General features: G+C 40.7%; 2 protein-coding genes across 4 annotated transcripts; one reads left to right on the top strand and one right to left on the bottom strand.

Annotated features, from left to right (window-relative positions):
• The first annotated feature begins 381 nt into the window (after positions 1-381).
• Positions 382-15313, top strand: p4htmb (prolyl 4-hydroxylase, transmembrane b). Of its 3 annotated transcripts, none has more exons than XM_053637103.1 (9): positions 385-1409; positions 4050-4131; positions 4271-4461; positions 4597-4693; positions 5410-5572; positions 5655-5840; positions 7338-7428; positions 9066-9189; positions 10015-15313. In XM_053637103.1, the coding sequence occupies exons 1-9, from the start codon at positions 1098-1100 to the stop codon at positions 10206-10208; spliced, it is 1440 nt and encodes a 479-aa protein (XP_053493078.1). In that variant the 5' UTR covers positions 385-1097; the 3' UTR covers positions 10209-15313. The 3 variants fall into 3 exon arrangements, with proteins under 3 accessions (XP_053493080.1, XP_053493078.1, XP_053493079.1); XM_053637104.1 differs by having other exon boundaries at positions 1322-3057; XM_053637105.1 differs by lacking the exons at positions 9066-9189; positions 10015-15313 and adding an exon at positions 7051-7213 and having other exon boundaries at positions 382-1409; positions 7338-7426.
• Positions 14527-18795, bottom strand: LOC128614564 (testis anion transporter 1-like). Its single transcript, XM_053635968.1, has 4 exons — positions 18516-18795; positions 17846-17900; positions 16592-17212; positions 14527-14579 (listed from the first exon to the last, which is right to left on the bottom strand). The coding sequence occupies exons 1-4, from the start codon at positions 18771-18773 to the stop codon at positions 14527-14529; spliced, it is 987 nt and encodes a 328-aa protein (XP_053491943.1). The 5' UTR covers positions 18774-18795.
• Between the last annotated feature and the right edge of the window lie 78 nt (positions 18796-18873).

Genomic DNA, 18873 nt, shown 5'->3' on the forward strand with positions numbered 1-18873 from the left:
CCCCAACAATTGGGCTTAAGGCTTTTTTTGTGGGCGGCTGTGGCTCAGGTGGTAGAGCGGGTTGTCCACTAATCGTAGGGTTGTAGGCCCACATGACTCCACATGCCAAAGTGTCCTTGGGCAAGACATTGAACCCTAAGTTTCTCCCAATGGAAAGCTAGTGCCTTGCATGGCACTTCTGCTACCACTGTGTGACTGTAAGTGCGTGTGTGTGTGCGTGTATGTGTGAATGAGAACCAGTGTAAAGCGCTTTGTAGAACTGCTAAGGGTTAAAAAAGCGCTATGTAAGTGCAGACCATTTACCATTCTATTATAGACGTGTTTTATATCAAGTCTTCTCTGTTGTTGTTTTTTTCAGCACAGGCAAACGTGTTAAAATTAATGTTCAAAGTAATGTCACACGTCGAATAGTAGACAGAAACCTTTGAGATACTCCTTTAACAACTGGCATTTGTGATTAAATATTGTTTACAGTCGGTTGGAGTTGTGTATCGCCACCAGCAGGCGTCGCCATTTCCCCTTTTCTGTGCGCAGTCGCGATGCGGCAGCTGTCAGAACCCAGAGCAATGGCGGCTCATCTTCAGACAGGGCTCGTCTGCGCCGGGGTCAGCTGTAAAGGTCGTTACGAGGCAGTAAGAGGAGCGAAACGTGTAAACAGATGTCCTAAATTACACAATGGAAGGTGTTAAAGGACTAACTTCAGTAATACCCTCATGGCGGGCGGTCTGTTAGATAGAAATACCATTACACGGAGCTGCGCAGTGCCGATGTTACTATAACGACGCCGCGATGATAAACACTGACGCTGGTACTGAGTAAGCTTTCAGCTCGGGTTAGCCGGGTGGCTAGTCAGAGATTAGCTGCTTGAGCATGTATCACCTCTGTATGTTTACATGTCACTGACTAGCTGGTTAGTTAGTTAGTTAGTTAGTTAGAAGGTTAGTTAGACGGCTACGTTGACCGTGACGTATGTGATGTTTTCATGCGTGAAATATAACATTTGGCTGTCACTGCAGCGTCCCACAAAACACAACCTGCTCTTTTGAGAGTCCGGTTTACGGAGTTTTAACCGAACACGTCCGGGGTAATCAGGCAGAATGACGGGCGCTGAGGGACATGTAGAGGAGGACGGCACCGCGCGGTCATCGATTCCTCCGCCGCTGTCACACCGAGAGCGCTTCCCGGTGCAGAAGAACAACGTGTGTTCACGATCATACTTTGTAGTGGTCATGGTTTTCTTCCACGTCTACATCCTTAACGTCATTGCACTGTTACTGTACGTGCATTACAACACCGGCTCTGAAGCGGGCGTCTCCTCCAGCAGAGAGCTGAGCAGCCGGAGCAGCGCTCCTGAAGCGGCAGAGCAGCCGGAAGTTCACACTCACCTCCCGCGCATCGAGGGGATACGGGTCAGGATCTGCTTTAATTCATCTCTCAACACTAATAATACTGCATGCAGTCCATGCTGGGGAATATCAGCAGGTTCACACTGGTTTCTGATAATTCTGATAAAAACTAAATAATTCTAATGCTACTTACTGTATTGTGTGTGTGGGGTGATATCAACACTGTGATGTGATTTGTGATTGATGGCTTCAAATAGGATTCACGTGTGCAGATGCCCTCCTATACAAAACTGATCCTGGAGGTGTAGTGGAAAAAATCCTTCCAGCTGAAGTCAAAAAAAACTTCAGAGACAGAGGGTTTGTAGATGCCAGAAAGAAAGCACACTTTATTGAAACAGTAAAGTGAGACAGTCTGTAGAAAGTCTCACTTCATGCAAAAATACATGGGCTTTTATACTTTTCTGAGACTGGGAGCTCATCTTAGACAGGGTTTTTACCTTTTCTCATTAAAAACAAACCAGCCTCCTTCGCCACAATTAATTATTCATGTCTGTATGATATTTTAGATTCGTGGAGAATGCGCAGTTTGTTGTTGTTCTTAAAAAGGTTTTATGAGGACAAGGTTTCTTTTCTTTTTCTTTTTTTTTTTTTAAAGGTTTCACTCAGACAGAGTCCTTGTTTTGTTTTTGTTTTTTGCTTTTCTCTAACCAAAACTCCCTTCTTATGTCTCACTGAGCTTCTGTCTGTTTCTCTCTGCCTCCCTTCCTGAGGCCCTATCCTAACTCGTTAATTGGTATCAGGCCTCAAGGTTGTTTACTTAAAAGCAGCTTCAGCGCATGTCTAATGCCAATTTATCGCTGTGCAGAAAGGTGCAGGCTGATACAGAAAAACGATTAATGTGCATTAAGACACAGAATTCATCTAACTCAATACATACTTAGAATATAACTCGATCAAAAAGTGTTGTATGGTTTTAGACTATGCTTCTAAATATTGATTATACATACAGATCATGCTTGTTAACTAATATCGGTTTATTAGATTATGCTTCTAAGTAATAATTCTAAATGTTGGTTATACATATTGATTACACTTTATCGATGTATTCTATTTTCATGCCTTAACACGCCTTATTGAACTAATCAGAAAAATACCAGCCCTTCTTAAGTTGGGTGTGTTAGAGCAGGGAAAATGTTCAAATGTGCAGGACAGGTGGTACTTCTACTTCAGGACCAGAGCTGGGAACCTGTACACTACATGAATCTGGTGGTTTCTGACTCAGTATAGCCTACCTGTTCAACATAAGAAATGATCCTGCATGGATAATAATGCAGTAATGATGTGTATTCAGACAGAATTGGCAGGTACATCCCACAGATGCTCGATCGGATTGAGATCGGAGGAATTTGGAGGCCGAGTCAACACCTTGAACTCTTTGTCATGTTCCTCAAACCGTTCCTGAACATTTTTTGCAGTGTAGCAGGACACGTTATCCCGCTGAACTAGACCACTGTCATTAAGGAACATTGTTGCCATGAAGGGGTGTACTTGGTCTGTAATAATGTTTAGGTCGGTGATACGTGTCAAAGTAACATCCACATGAATGCCAGGACCCAAAGTTTCCCAGCAGAACATTGCCCAGAGCATCAGAGCATTGCCTCAGCCAGCTTGTCTTCTTCCCATAGTGTACCTGGTGCCATCTCTTCCCCACGTAAGCGACACACACACACACACACACACACACACACACACCCGGCCATCCACATGATGTAAAAGAAAACATGATTCATCAGACCAGGCCACCTTCTTCCATTGCTCCATGGTCTAGTTCTGATGCTCACTTGCCCATTGTAGGCGCTTTTGGTGGTGGACAGGGGGTCAGCATGGGTACTCTGACCGGTCTGTAGCTACACAGCCCCATATGCAGCAAGCTGTGATGAACTTTTTCAGCAATTTGTGTTACAGTAGTGCTACTGTGTTACTGCTACGGCTGCTGCCTTCACTCCCCATGCACATTAGCTTTGGGAGCCCATGACCCTGTCACCCTGTTACACCACTTTTGGTAGGTACTAACCACTGCATACCGGGAACACCCAACAAGACCTGCAGTTTTGGAGATGCTCTGACCCGGTCATCTAGCCATCACAATTTCGCCTTTGTCAAAGTCACTCAGATCTTTACACTTGCCCATTTTTCCTGCTTCAAACACATCAACTTTAAGAACTGACTGACCACTTGCTGCCTAATATATCTTACCCCTTGACAGGTGCCATTGTAACGAGATAATCAACGTTATTCAATTCACCTGTCCATAATAAGTGGTTTTAATGTTATGGCTGATTGGTGTATATACTGAATCCATGCATGATTGAAATCTTTAGATACTAATGGGAAAATGTTTGATGTGAAGTGCAGTTCCAATATTGAAGTGAATAAATATTTCTTTTCTCTAGCAGCATTATTATACTATTTATCTGTTATTTACTGCAATTTGCTAGATGAAAAATTTCCGTACTGTTTTTCACTTACATTTTTTCCACACTCTTTACATGTTATATAGTCCTGTAACAGTGCTGTGTGATCTTGTATTTTCATTTATAGCACACTATTTGTGAACGTATACTGTAGGCCTGTACAGGTTGACAATAAAAATTCATTAGAGTACTTCTAAACATCACTCATGAAGCAGTTGTCCTTTTTCAGGTCGGTCATGTGCAAAAAGTGTCTCTGGTGCCAGGAAAAGTGCATGAGATGAAGACCCTCAGTCTGAAGCCTCTTCTCTTTGGTAATTATTTGTCCCTGTTTGTGGTTGAGTTCTGGTGTTCCAGCTATCTGGTTAACACGATCTTGCGCGTGATACGAATGTTATGATGATGTTGTATGTGTGTTTGTGTGTGTGTGTGTGTGTGTGTGTGTGTGTGCAGAAATTCCTGGTTTCCTCTCTGAGAGAGAGTGCGCAGTAGTGATGCGTCTGGCTCAGCTGAAGGGCCTGGTGGAAAGTCAAGTCATGGTGCCTGAGGGACAGGAAGAGCTCAGCCAGCAGCTCAACCTCAGTGCTGAAGAGATCTTCCATTTGCTTGATCTCAATCAGGACGGCCAGCTGCAGCCACATGAGGTGTGTGCGTGTTTCTGTGTGAGTGAGTGTCTACGAGTGTATATCAGTTTGTACTTGTTTCTGATACAATAGACATAACAGATGCAATGTTTATCTCTGAAAAGAAATGCTATCTGCATAATGTCCTTGTTGCAGATTTTAACACATTCCAGAGTGAGAGATGGTATCTGGCTGACTCCTGAGAACCTCAGAGAGATTTACGCTGGCCTCAAGGTGGACCAGGATGGTAACGGTAAAGACCAAGGATACTTGTAGTATAACCTTACACTCGACTAAATATGACACAGAGAAAACCTTTTATATAGCCATTGGGATTGTGTTATGAAATATGTATCCATAACACAACATGTGTCATAACCGCTTAAACAGTGAGTCTTTGAAAAACCTCACCAGGACTATGGAAGAGAACTTGTAATCGAATTGCTGATATTATAGAAGTTTCGGGTGGGGGCTACTGAAGTTTTACTCATTACCTAGGAAATTGGGCTAACAGTGTCTTTCTTTGTTATTGCTAACACAATATACAGAACCATGTGTTGCTACAAACAATGAAATTAGCAGTAAATGTGAAGTTTTAGAATGATAACTGTATTCACCATTAGCCAACTAATAATAGAAATATTGAAAAAGAACTAAGTACATACAGTCATGTGTTTACCTGCCACACAGTGTAAGAGCAATGTTGCACTGCAGCTCTTTTATTAATACTTGATGAGGCTACTCATATTTTTGTTTACACTACCAATAGATTGTGATGTAACCTTCACATGCATATTGTAATGTAAGTGGACAGGGCATAGAAAAAGATCAACTGAGAACTAAAGTGTCATGTTAGAAAAGTCATTTTTAGTACTGTAGCGATTTTACAAGAAAAATAAAGTGAGTAGTTTATTGTTTGTCTGGAAGAGTGGGTTAAAGAAGACTGTGCTATGTTTTGTGTGTGTTCAGGCCTCTTGAGTGTAGAGGAGTTTGGGCAGCTGAGCAGTGACGCATTCCAGCGCTTCCTACACCAGCGGGGGGTGAACAGGAACCAGTTAGTGAGGAACAGCAGACACACGTGGCTCTACCAGGGTCAGGGAGCACACCAGGTCCTCAGAGATCTCCGCAATAGGTATCCATCCACGAGTTTGTGTAATCTTTTACCAACTCTCTCCTTTCCTTTAAGATAATGCCCGTTTTATTTGTTTATTCAGGGTCACGCGTTTAACAAGGCTTCCATCTGCATTGGTGGAGTTGAGTGAACCTCTTCAGGTGGTGCGTTATGAGCAAGGTGGTCATTACCATGCTCATCATGACAGCGGGCCAGTTTACCCTGAGACAACCTGCACACACACACACCTCGCTGTCAACTCCTCCTCACCATTCCAGACTTCCTGCAGGTGAGCCAATGAAATTTGCAGTTTCTGTGTTAAAACGAGTACATATGCTGATTTACTGACTATGTAGTAAATATGAAATATGAGGTCTTTCACATACTATGCTTATGTAAAATAAATCTGTAAGGAATAAAACACAAGAGGAGGTGCTGTTATAAGAAAATAATGAACATTTTAGAAAAAGAATGAACAATGCTTTGTGTTGAACCACTTTACTTTACCCTATCGTTGGTTATTTTCCAATAACAATTATTTATTAATTCAACAGCTACAGTCTTTGTTTTCTCTCTCTCTAAATTAATGAGACAAAATAAATGCAACGTCTCATGTTACCCACTATAATACATGAAGTATATACACTCACCATCAACTTGGACAGGAACACCTGCTCATTTTTGCAGTTATTCAATCAGCCAATCATGGGGCAGCAGCATGATGCGTAAAATCATGCAGATACAGGTCATGAGCTTCAGTTAAGGTTTACATCAGAATAGGGGAAAAGTGTGATCTCTGTGACTTAACCGCGGCATGGCTGTTGATGGGCTTGTTTGAGTAGTTCAGAAACTGCAGATCTCCTGGGGTTTTCACACACAACAGTGTCTAGAGTTTACACAGAATGGTTCGAAAAACATTCTGTGTGTGGAGGGTCTGCAGGCTGAAACACCTTGTTAATGAGAGCTCAGAGAAGAATTGGCAGACTAGTCTGAGCTGACAGGAAGTCTATAGTAACTTAAATAAGCACTCTTTGCAACCATGGTGAGCAGAAAACAAGAATCTGAGGCTATCATGGGCATAGACTCACCCAAACTTGACAGTTGAAGATTGGAAAAAGACCAGGTAATTTTTTTTTTTTTCCCTCCTAATCTTCATCTCTCCAGTTTGGGTGAACAGCCTTAGATTACTGTTCTTGGCTGACAGGATTGGAACCAAATGTTTTCTTCTGCTGTTGTAGGCCATCCACTTCAAGATTCGATGTTTTGTGCATGCTGAGATGCTTTTCTGCTCACCGCAGTTGTAAAGAGTGATTATATGACATACTATATCCTTCCTGGCAGCTCAAACCAATTTGGCCAACCAACCTGGTCAAATTTCCTCTAACCTCTCTTATCAACAAGGCTTTTCCACCCACAGAACTGTTGGTCACTCAGTGTTTTTTGTTTTTCGCACCATTCCCTGTAAACTCTAGAGACTGTTGTGTGTGTGAAATTCCCAGGAGATCAGCAGTTTCTGAAATACTGACCCAGCCCTTCTGGCACCAACAACCATGCAGTGGTAATTCAGCGGTTAAGACATTGGACTCGGAAGGTCATGAGTTCAAATCCCAGCACTGGCAACCTGCCACTGCATAAATGAGCAGGTTCCTATTATAGTGGACGGTGAGTGTATGTACGTACCATATATTGACCTTATAATGTGATATATCTGTGTGTGTGTGTGTGTGTGTGTGTGTGTACACCTATGCTTTGTGAAGATAGAGCTTTATATGTTTTATATTTTCAGGTATATTACTGTATTGTTTTACCTGAACACAGTAGAGGAAGGCGGGGAAACCACCTTTCCTGTAGCAGACAACAGAACCTATGATGAAGTGGTAGGTCTTACTGATTAAAATTTTTGAGTATACAGTGCATCCGGAAAGTATTCACAGCGCTTCACTTTTCTCATATTTTGTTATGTTACAGCCTTATTCCAAAATGGTTTAAATTCATTATTTTCCTCAAAATTCTACAAACAATACCCCATAATGACAACATGAAAGAAGTTTGTTTGAAATCTTTGCAAATTTATTAAAAATAAAAAAACAAAAAAAGCTCACGTACATAAGTATTCACAGCCTTTGCCATGACACTCAAAATTGAACTCAGGTGCATCCTGTTTCCACTGATCATCCTTGAGATGTTTCTACAACTTGATTGGAGTCCACCTGTGGTAAATTCAATTGATTGGACATGATTTGGAAAGGCACACACCTTTCTATATAAGGTCCCACAGTTAACAATGCATGTCAGAGAACAAACCAAGCAAAGAAGTCCAAGGAATTGTCTGGAGACTTCCGAGACAGGATTGTATCGAGGCACAGATCTGGGGAAGGGTACAGAAACATTTCTGCAGCATTGAAGGTCCCAATGAGCACAGTGGCCTCCATCATCCGTAAATGGAAGAAGTTTGGAACCACCAGGACTCTTCCTAGAGCTGGCCACCCGGCCAAACTGAGCGACCGGGAGAGAAGGGCCTTAGTCGGGGAGGTGACCAAAAACCCGATGGTCACTCTGACAGAGCTCCAGCGTGTCTCTGTGGACAGAGGAGAACCTTCCAGAAGAACAACCATCTCTGCTGCACTCCACCAATCAGGCCTGTATGGTAGAGTGGCCAGACGGAAGCCACTCCTCAGTGAATGGCACATGACAGCCCACCTGGAGTATGCCAAAAGGCACCTGAAGGACTCTCAGACCAAGACCAAGACAAAGATTGAACTCTTTTGCCTGAATGGCAAGCGTCATGTCTGAAGGAAACCAGGCACCAGTCATCACCTGGCCAATACCATCCCTACAGTGAAGCATGGTGGAGGCAGCATCATGCTGTGGGGATGTTTTTCAGCGGCAGGAACTGGGAGACTAGTCAGGATCGAGGGAAAGATGAATGCAGCAATGTACAGAGACCTCCTTGATGAAAACCTGCTCCAGAGCGCTCTGGACCTCAGACTGGGGAGAAGGTTCATCTTCCAACAGGACAACGACCCTAAGCACACAGCCAAGATAACAAAGGAGTGGCTACAGGACAACTCTGTGAATGTCCTTGAGTGGCCCAGCCAGAGCCCAGACTTGAACCCGATTGAACATCTCTGGAGAGATCTGAAAATGGCTGTGCACCGACGCTCCCCATCCAACCTGATGGAGCTTGAGAGGTCCTGCAAAGAAGAATGGGAGAAACTGCCCAAAAATAGGTGTGCCAAGCTTGTAGCATCATACTCAAAAAGACTTGAGGCTGTAATTGGTGCAAATTTGCAAAGATTTCAAACAAACTTCTTTCATGTTGTCATTATGGGGTATTGTTTGTAGAATTTTGAGGAAAATAATGAATTTAATCCATTTTGGAATAAGGCATAACATAACAAAATGTGGAAAATGTGAAGCGCTGTGAATACTTTCCGGATGCACTGTATGTTGAATGTTGGAAAAGTGCACTTATCTGAAGTTTAAGCAGTAACTGTATGTTTGTGTTTTTCAGTCTCTTATACAAGACGACGTTGATTTGTTGGACACGAGAAAGCACTGTGATAAAGGGAACTTGAGAGTGAAGCCCACAATGGGCAAAGCAGTGTTTTGGTACAACTATCTGTCTGATGGAAATGGTAAGGAAGAAGAATGGCGTTTTTGTACTGTTTGTAGTCTGCTGCATTACACACTAGTATAACGATGTCTGCCTAAAGCCCTGTTCGGATTGGACTAGTTTTATATGGAAGGGTAATGTGGGGTATTGTAATTATTATAATTTACTCCCGTCCACATCCATCCTGTCAGTAATTGTTAATAGACTGTGAGTGCATGAGTCTGGAACGAATACACCATATTTAAATGACCAGTAGAAATAACCCCAGGTCATATACTGTGTATATTTCCAATCCGAATTGACATGTCATTGCAGGAAGCGCTCATTGTTTTCTCATCTCCAGCAGAAACCAAAAGGAATCAAAGTATAGGCCAAATTTAAAAAACAGAGTAATAAAATATAGACTTCCAGGGGTTTTAGGCAAGTTAGTGAGTTCATAGCACAGTAAAGCCTCCACGCATTTGTGGTCATGTGACTTACTAATGATCTTTAGTCACGTCCCAAATTCTCATCAAGCAATGCCCGTTAATTTAAAATTCTTTTAAACACCCTGGTTAGCAGAGTAAGATCATCATTTTTTCTTTTCCTTATAATATCAATGTTTCCTAATCCGTTTGTTTCATTGAGTGCATTCCATTTTCTTTTTAACACGACACAGGATTTTGTTGTCATATCAGTATCATAAGAGCTATGTCTTATACTGGTACATAAAACATTTGTAGTTGATCTATATATTGTTCTGAAATATGTCCTAATTAATTAGTATGTATAGTATGTTCCCCACTAGCCTCTGTACTGAGGATTTGCACCAGGAAAGTATAACGCTATGCTGTGTCACCCCCTTTAGGCTGGGTGGGTGAACAGGATGAGTACGCACTACATGGGGGCTGTGTTGTCACTCGAGGGGTAAAATGGATCGCCAACAACTGGATCAATGTTGACCCAGACTACCAACGGCAATCCCAGTACGAGCAGCTCATGTCGCAGCAGCCGGAATCTCAGGAGCAGCTGCATCACACAGACACACACCAGGACCTGTAACTACATGCATGCATTTCACAAGACTTGCAGTACACATGCATTTGTAAGTCCACAAACATACTGTAGACACAAGAAGATCTGCAAACACATATACGTGAACATGCGTAGCACGCACACACCAAGGCATGCACAAGCACACAAACACTGTGCTGGAACATGCACATGCAGATACACAAACAATTATATGTATGGACGAACAAACATCTATACATTAGAAAGGCTTATTGGGACACAGGGATACAACTTTAATACTTGCACATGTGGTACAGCGTACCATGTGGTATTTTACCAATATTTATTTATGAACACTTCTAAAATTGTTATTGGTGATTTCATTGCAGCTGCTTTGTATGAGCACAGAGAGAGAGAGAGACTAGAGAGATGGGTTGGGCACAGCGACCACTGAAAATAGAGAGACAGGGCTTACTGTCTGGTCATAGAAATGAACTAAAACTGGTTCACTTCTGACATTTTTTTTACCTGACACATTTTTCTTTTTCAATTCCTGTGTCAGTGTTCACCTAATTTATTTTTCCCCCCAATTTCACCTAATCATTACACTGCCAAAATCTATATTGCTTTTTATTTTTTTCATAATCCCCATCTTGATGTAGATGCACAAACCTGTATAGACATACACTGTGCATATTCATGCAGGCATACAGGTACATGCATGCTTATTAGGGGTGTAACGATATGTTAACGATACATTACATCCTAATGCACAGCTTTTGTTTTGTTATTATATGCTGCTAAGATTCCGAATGGTCACACAGTAACTGTCACTATTAAGTTGCATTATTGTACTTTTATAATATCACATTTTAGTCAACGGAAAATGGAAACCTAAGATACATATACAGACAATGCTTATTATTGCTGTATTGAAAATGTATTATATTGAATTTGAATTTTGTGTATTGTTACACCCCTAATGCTTATATGTACATAGAAATACACTTGCTGACAAAAATACATTCAGACACACTATAAACACTGAACTGATCTGTAGCATAACTTCACCTATTAGACATTTGAGCTTCATTGTTTAAAGCTAAATTACCTGTATAGCTCTGTGCTGCATCGAAGTAGTAGTACAAATGAATCATATGAGCCGAGCTGAGCTTTATATGCTGGAAAATAACAGGCTGTCAACTACTATTTGTTTGTTCTGAAATTAATTTCTTCAGAACAAGTAATCACCAGCATTCACTAAACCAGTGGCGGCTCGTCCATAGCGGCAGGTGGGACAGAGCCCAACCATATATATAAACCGTTCAACAAACTTCATAGTCCTGATGCACGATGCCATACATTTTAAATTCAGTTGAAATACTAATGTGTGACCGACGATATTTAAAAAAAAAATTTTTTAAATGTAGCTGTTTGATAGATACCCTCTGTATTCGAACAGCAAGGCCAGTCATTTTTATTATTTTTTTTGCTATACATTGGAGACATTTGGGTTTGAGATCAAAAGATGAATATGAGAATTTCAGCGTTTATTTTCTGATATTTATCTAGACGTGTTACAGTTTAGAACATGGTACCTTTTGTTTGAACCCATCCATTTTTCAAGTGATCAAAAATACTGGAACATGTGACTGACGGGTGTTTCTTATTGCCCAGGTGTGTCCTGTTAGATTGATTGTTTAAACTCTGAATGTATATTCTTGGTTTGAGCCCTGGGGTTTCTCCTCTTAAGACTGCATTTTTGTTGTTAAAAAAGGATAAACCAACATGAAGACCAAAGAGCTGTATATGAGAGAAAAGCAAGCTATTTTAAAGCTGAGAAAAGAGGGGAAATCGATCAGACCCATTGCACAAGCATTGGGCATAGCCAGTACAACACTTTGGAATGTCCTGAAAAAGACAGAAACCACCGGTGTACTAATAACCAGATATCGAAAAGGTCGGCCAAGGAAAACAGCAGCAGTTAATGACAAACATTGTGAGCCCTGTGAAGAAAAACCCAAAAACAACAGACTGTGACATCAACAACAACCTCCAAAGGGTAGGGGTGAATGTATCACAATCCACTATTTGAGGAAGAGTCAAAGTGCAGAAATATAGAGGCCATACAACAAGATGCAAACCACTCATGAGTAGTAAGGATCAGAAAGCCAGATTGGAATTCACGAAGAAATACAGAGCCAGAAAAGTTCTGGAACCAAGATTAACCTCTACCAAAGTGATGGAAAGGCCAAAGTGTGGAGAAGAAAAGATCTGCTCATAATCCAAAACATACAAGCTCATCGGTTATGCACAGTGGAGGGAGTGTCATGGCTTGGGCATGCATGGCTGGTTCTGGAACAGGTTCACTAATTTTTATTGATGATGCAACTCAGTAGCAGAATGAATTCAGAATTTGACAGTTTATGGAGAAATGCATCCAATAACTTCGGTAACTTCCTGCTGCAAGACAACGACCCAAAAAGCACTGCGAACACAACAAAGGACTTCATCGGGGAAAAACTGGAAGGTTTTAGACTGGCCAAGTCGATCACCAGACCTTAACCCAGACGAGCATGCATCTCACCTCCTGAAGAGGAGACTGAAGGGAGAAACCCCCCAAAACAAATAGCTGCAAGAGGCTGCAGTACAGGCCTCTACAAAGCAACACATAAGAAGAATGCAACAGTTTTGTGGCGAGTGGACCGCTGGCTTGATGCAGTTATTGCAAGCAAGGGATATGCAACCAAATATGAAATATTATTTACTTTAATTACTTTAATTTAACTTTAATTAATCTGTTTCTTTTGCTCACCTAAAAAATTCCGTGGTCTACCATCAAAGGTGCCATGTTCTAAGTTGCTAAACACATCTAGATGTAAATATCAGAAAATGAAAGCAGAAATTCTGATCTATTGTCTCATTCTTCTTTTGATCTCAAACCCAAATGTCTTTAGTGTATGGCCTTGCCATTATAATACTTTCAGAGGGGACTGTACGTCTACGTTCCGTTGATTTGTTCACCTTCCTAAATGTTGCACAATCGTGGGGCAGCATGCGCAGTTCCTCATTTAGCTTGGTGGAGTTATTATTGCATGGAATGCTCAAAGTTGGGAACTAAAAGAAGCGCTAAAATAGGCTCATTGGGGCAGGAATTACTCTTCCACCTGCTTGTTCTATAAATGTTTTGTTTATACATGGGGGAGGGGCAGCAGACGGGACAGTGTTACATCTTCTGTGTTCATTTCACACACTGTGACAGTGGCTATGGGAACCACACTTCAAACACAGTTGATTTTCTTTTTTAAAAAAAAATCCATTTGAACACAAGTCATCACAATGAACACAGCCATCTTTTTTATCCATGGTTTTCAGTCCTTTCCCTGATTAGAAAGGACATGATTAGCAAGTTTAGTCTACACTTTTATCTAGCTAACTATTATAACTAGCTAGGTTGTGAATGTGTCTTTGGATTGCAATTATCTGCAACCAGAAGCCATCATAATTGCACCAATTGTTTTAAAATTACAATGTCTGGTCTCAATAAAGCTGTGATCGAGAAACTTGGGCATCTGAAAGGTCGACAAGCTACTTACAAACTTTTTTTTGTTTGTTTGTTTACAAATGAGGCAATGAGGTGGCATCAGTTTTGTCAGCTCTCAACTGCCTATTATGGGGTTACTCATAGCCTTTCTACCTAAAAATTGTTTGAGGCCGTGTTATTATTAACGTCGTCCTTCCCCACCAAAGTCTATGGTCACGAGCCGCTCCTACACTATACTTCACTAATCAGAACAGCATATTTTTATAGCTGATTTTCCAAGTTACTTTGTGTTATTTTTCTTATATTTACTAAGAAATTTTAACCCTAGGCAGGTTTTACAATCTTTTGATCATTTCTTACAGGCAATAGCCTGTATGAAATGCACAGCCTGCCATCAGTTCCCCTTTCTGCACGGAAAAGGTCCACAAAGCTGAACCAAACAAATATAGTTCTAGTGTAGTACCCTTACATAAATGATTTCCAAACAAATCTAACTTATAGCAGCACACGGCAAATACAGAACATGTACACACTCACAACCACACACACATCTTGTATGCATACATCTAGAGACACACAAGTCCTTAAGTGCTATATTAGTACATAACTAATAATGTACTTGCATGATGTTGATTTCACATCCTGAGTCAATCTTCCCTGATAGCAAGGTGACACTGATTCGATGTTGAACTTCCATCAGAATCATCATTTTGGTTGAGGGTAAGTATTCAGTGCTAAATTAGATTGAAGCAATGTTGATAATTCGTTGCTTTTCAGTGTTGAAAAGACAAACAATGAATCAATGTTGATTTTTGGTCAGCTTCACTTCCCCCACTGGTGGGGATTAGATTTAATGTCAATCCATCCGTCCTCTCCTTCAACACAACACAAATCAACTGGGTGCATTTCCGTGAAATTTAGTGAGCATATGGATCGCTGGCTACAAAAACCTTGAGAACCATTGCTGTAGAACACTGAAGGCAACATTATTTATTGATTTGACTTATTTATTTATTTATTTATGGGAATGCAGCCATATTTTATAATCTTTGTTTACATATTTATGCACTACAATACCTCCTAAGGAGTGTGAAAGAATGTTCACTTGAGTTTTCATTGAATAAAAGAGATTCAGTAAATATATGCTATTACATTTATGGAGAAACCAGATGTCAATAGCCTCAGTTGGCTATAGTTTTATGTTGTGCTCATGAGTCAATCAATCAGTTTAAACTTGTTACCAGAAACACCACATCTCAACTGACATGATCTGTCTCTTACATCTGTTCCATCAAAGCATGTCTAAACTGATGATTGAACAAACTCATACTCTGTACAGGGGTTGTGATTATTTCTTACTATTTATTTAATCAATATTCTATTTTATTTCACCTGCATCCATAAGAAGACCAGCTTTATTCATTTATGATGCTATTTATTGTAACTGTAACATTGTTGCAATGTTTTCAGAAGTCACAAAAATGTTAGCAGTCTGTCATTTTCTTTAAAGATATTAAATGTTCATTTTTAAAATAATAAAGTTAAGTACAGATTTTAAAAACAAATGTATGTGCCTTTTTTAATAATTTAAGTCAATATTATGCATTATTTTGACGAACATGCCATAAAATTTCCTATGAACAGATAATTCATAATAAACAGAATGTATCATTCTCAAAACACAGGGACCGGCCCTGTTTATGGTGTCTGTACTTCACTAAAGGAAGTATGTCATTTTATACTAGGCAGAGAAACTCACATTTATACAGTTCACAGTGGTAGCACCACATCATTGTGTGTGTGTGTGTGTGTGTGTGTGTGTGTGTGTGAGAGAGAGAGAGCGAGAGAAACAGACTGCTGCAGATGTACTTCACTGTAGTTAACGTCTCAGAGTCTGGTGTTGCTCATACACTGTAATGACATATTTGAATTATGCATTAGAGTTGCATTTGATTATAAATTGTGTTATTTACAGTGTATTTGCACATAGAAAGTCAAGTGCAAAAGTTTATAAAAGAATAATATAAATAAATGTAAAAGCAACAATGTCAAATAGTCTGCTACATTATTAACAGTAGGCAAATAAAACAAATGCTATTTGTTCAAAAGTTTGCATTTCCGTTTCATTTATTGCCTTCCTCAGATTGGGTCTGAAGACCATCAGGGTCATAGCAAAACTGTGACTTCTTGATTCTGAACTATAAATCTGGATTTTGCTTTGTTTCAGATTGTTGTTTTGTTACACGATACAGCCACAGGATACGTACATGAATTATGGAATAAAATATTTATTGAAAAAAAAAAATACAATCCTGATTTCTCAATGTGAATGTTCAAAGAGATCTATAGTCTGCCATCTCACCTTTACACTATGATACTGTAGTTAAACACGGGTGTGTAACATGCTATTCCCTTTATTCGTGCACACAAGCCTTTACATGCCTCAGGTGTTAGGAACAGAAATAACCACTGAATTAGGAATGGCTTTGGGTCTTCAATAAACAAGTTAGGAATCTCTACTGTAACCCTTCTTTAGTGTTGTACTAACTTTAATACAATATCTACACAACCTTTAAAAAGCACTACAGGACACTCAAAGCATTTGGTATATAATTTTGATCCTGTACATAATCTCTTCATTGAACGCTAGGGCATTATTCAGTAATGCAGTGCTATCACTTTCTATGTCGGTCTCTCTCTCTCCGTCTGTCTCGGTCTCTGTCTCTCTCGATCAGTCTCGGTCTCTCTCGGTCTGTCTTGGTCTCTGTCTCTCTCCCTGTCTGTCTCGGTCTCTGTCTCTCTCCCTGTCTGTCTCTCTCCCTGTCTCTCTCCCTGTCTCTCTCCCTCTCTGTCTCTCTCCCTGTCTGTCTCGGTTTCTGTCTCTCTCCCTGTCTGTCTCGGTTTCTGTCTCTCTCCCTGTCTGTCTCGGTCTCTGTCTCTCTCCCTGTCTGTCTCTCTCCCTGTCTCTCTCCCTGTCTCTCTCCCTGTCTCTCTCCCTCTCTGTCTCTCTCCCTGTCTGTCTCGGTTTCTGTCTCTCTCCCTGTCTGTCTCGGTTTCTGTCTCTCTCCCTGTCTGTCTCTCTCCCTGTCTGTCTCTCTCCCTGTCTCTCTCCCTCTCTGTCTCTCTCCCTCTCTGTCTCTCTCCCTGTCTGTCTCGGTTTCTGTCTCTCTCCCTGTCTGTCTCGGTTTCTGTCTCTCTCCCTGTCTGTCTCTCTCCCTGTCTGTCTCTCTCCCTGTCTCTCTCCCTGTCTCTCTCCCTCTCTGTCTCTCTCCCTGTCTGTCTCGGTTTCTGTCTCTCTCCCTGTCTGTCTCGGTCGGTCTAGGTCTCGCTCTGTAAATACGTGTGTGTATGCATGGAAAGCTCACCACTGGTGTTTCGTAGCTCGGCAGAGTTGCTGCACTATGGTGCTTGAGGCAGTACAGTACTGCATCATGCACTGTAGTAAAGAGATGCTCTTTGGAAATGTCACTAAAAAAGCCACCTTGCTCCAGCTGCTCCACCACTAGAACTAGAGTCACACAATCAACAAATACACTACAGTGGATATGAAAGTGTCAGTGTGCAGTTTTATAAAGCAGTCAAACAGGAAATTAGACTGAGGATATTAGATTAAAAATATATTATTGATACACCGAAATGAAAATCTGTGGCCAAAACTAAAACCAAATTTTAAGACTCTCTGGACTAAAAATCAAGTGCTGGATTACAAAAAAAAAAAAAAAAAAAAGTAGTTAGCTCTTTGTACTGTGGCTTGTTCAGCTGAACAATAATACTTGTTCAGATTTTGATGCTTTTGTAAATTGAAAAGCAATATTAATTAGTTAATGCTTTATTGAGAAATGACAAGGTACAGTAATTTAAAAAAACTTTAATATCGAAACCTCTGTCTTTTCAATAAGACATTACTCCACAAAAACGAGCATACATTAATGAACATAAAAACAATTATATGTGGTCTGCATATTGTCTGGAATGACATGTCAGGTAGTCAATCATACCACTAGGCTAAAAAAAAATTATGTTTTGGCCAAAAAAAAAACAAAGGATGTTACTTTTGGAGATTCTTGACCAGAAATTCTTGGTGGTTGAAATCTTGGATCATTGTTTGAATATATTTATATTCAGATTTGGTCGTGCTTACCTTGACAGCCTGCAATGCAGATATAGACATCAATTTCTCCAAAGTCATGGAATATCTGTTATCAACAGAGGACAAAATGTTCTGTATTGCTGTCATTTTTAATACTAAATATTTGTATAAAGAGTATCATTCAGACAGTTTGATAAGCTTACTGTGAACACTTTTTCCTCTTTGTTCCTTTGTTGACTGTTCCACCACTGCACAAAACCAGTTTCAACCAGGTACAGACTGATAAAACCTCTCACCATTTGCGCGCATTCCTTTGTCTCCCCGAATACCATTTGCACACATGTACATACCATCCCAAATAACATTTGCTTGCATTCCTATGACTTCCTGAATACCATATATGGAGTTGTTCCTCTCTTACACTGATATGCTTCCTGTTTTATGCAAATATGCCCTTCCACCAAGCCAATCAATAGTTAACCCATCGTCTCTGTTGTGTGCCAAGCACGATATATATACTCTGTTTTCCTTTAAATAAAGCCAGATCTTGCCATTTGAATTGTGTGGGTCTGTGTGTGTCATTTGGCAACTCTCCCAAGCGCTTGGTGCGGGAAATGTGTGGCGGGGCGAGCGCACCTTCTTTTTGTGTACTTTTGCTTTCTCTTTTCTTAAAAATTTTAACCCGAAGATCACAATTCCTAACACTGTTCTTGACACTTACGTTTCTCAGAGTCTTGATGGCCACAGTGTCAATGAAGTTGGCTGGTGAAAGGTCTAGGATGATGGAATGGATATCCCAGGTCCATTTTCCCAGTGAGCCTAGGGAAACTCTTTCCAGATCCCTGCTGAGTGTGTCCTCACTGCTGGACTCCAGTGTTGTGATGTCCCCATCCTGCAGATCTGACATGGACCCTAGCGTGGTGGTGTCAGGATCAGTACCCTTCAGGTACACCCAACTGTTATGTGGGGTCTCAGGCATGACAAACACTGTGCCATTTTCTCGGTCCCTCCACTCCTCTTCTGGTATATCGCCACATATTTCTTTATAATGTCCTGCCTCTTCTTCAATCGAGAAGACG

The sequence above is a fragment of the Ictalurus furcatus genome, chromosome 11 (genome assembly GCF_023375685.1).
Source record: "Ictalurus furcatus strain D&B chromosome 11, Billie_1.0, whole genome shotgun sequence".
Lineage (NCBI taxonomy): Eukaryota > Metazoa > Chordata > Actinopteri > Siluriformes > Ictaluridae > Ictalurus > Ictalurus furcatus.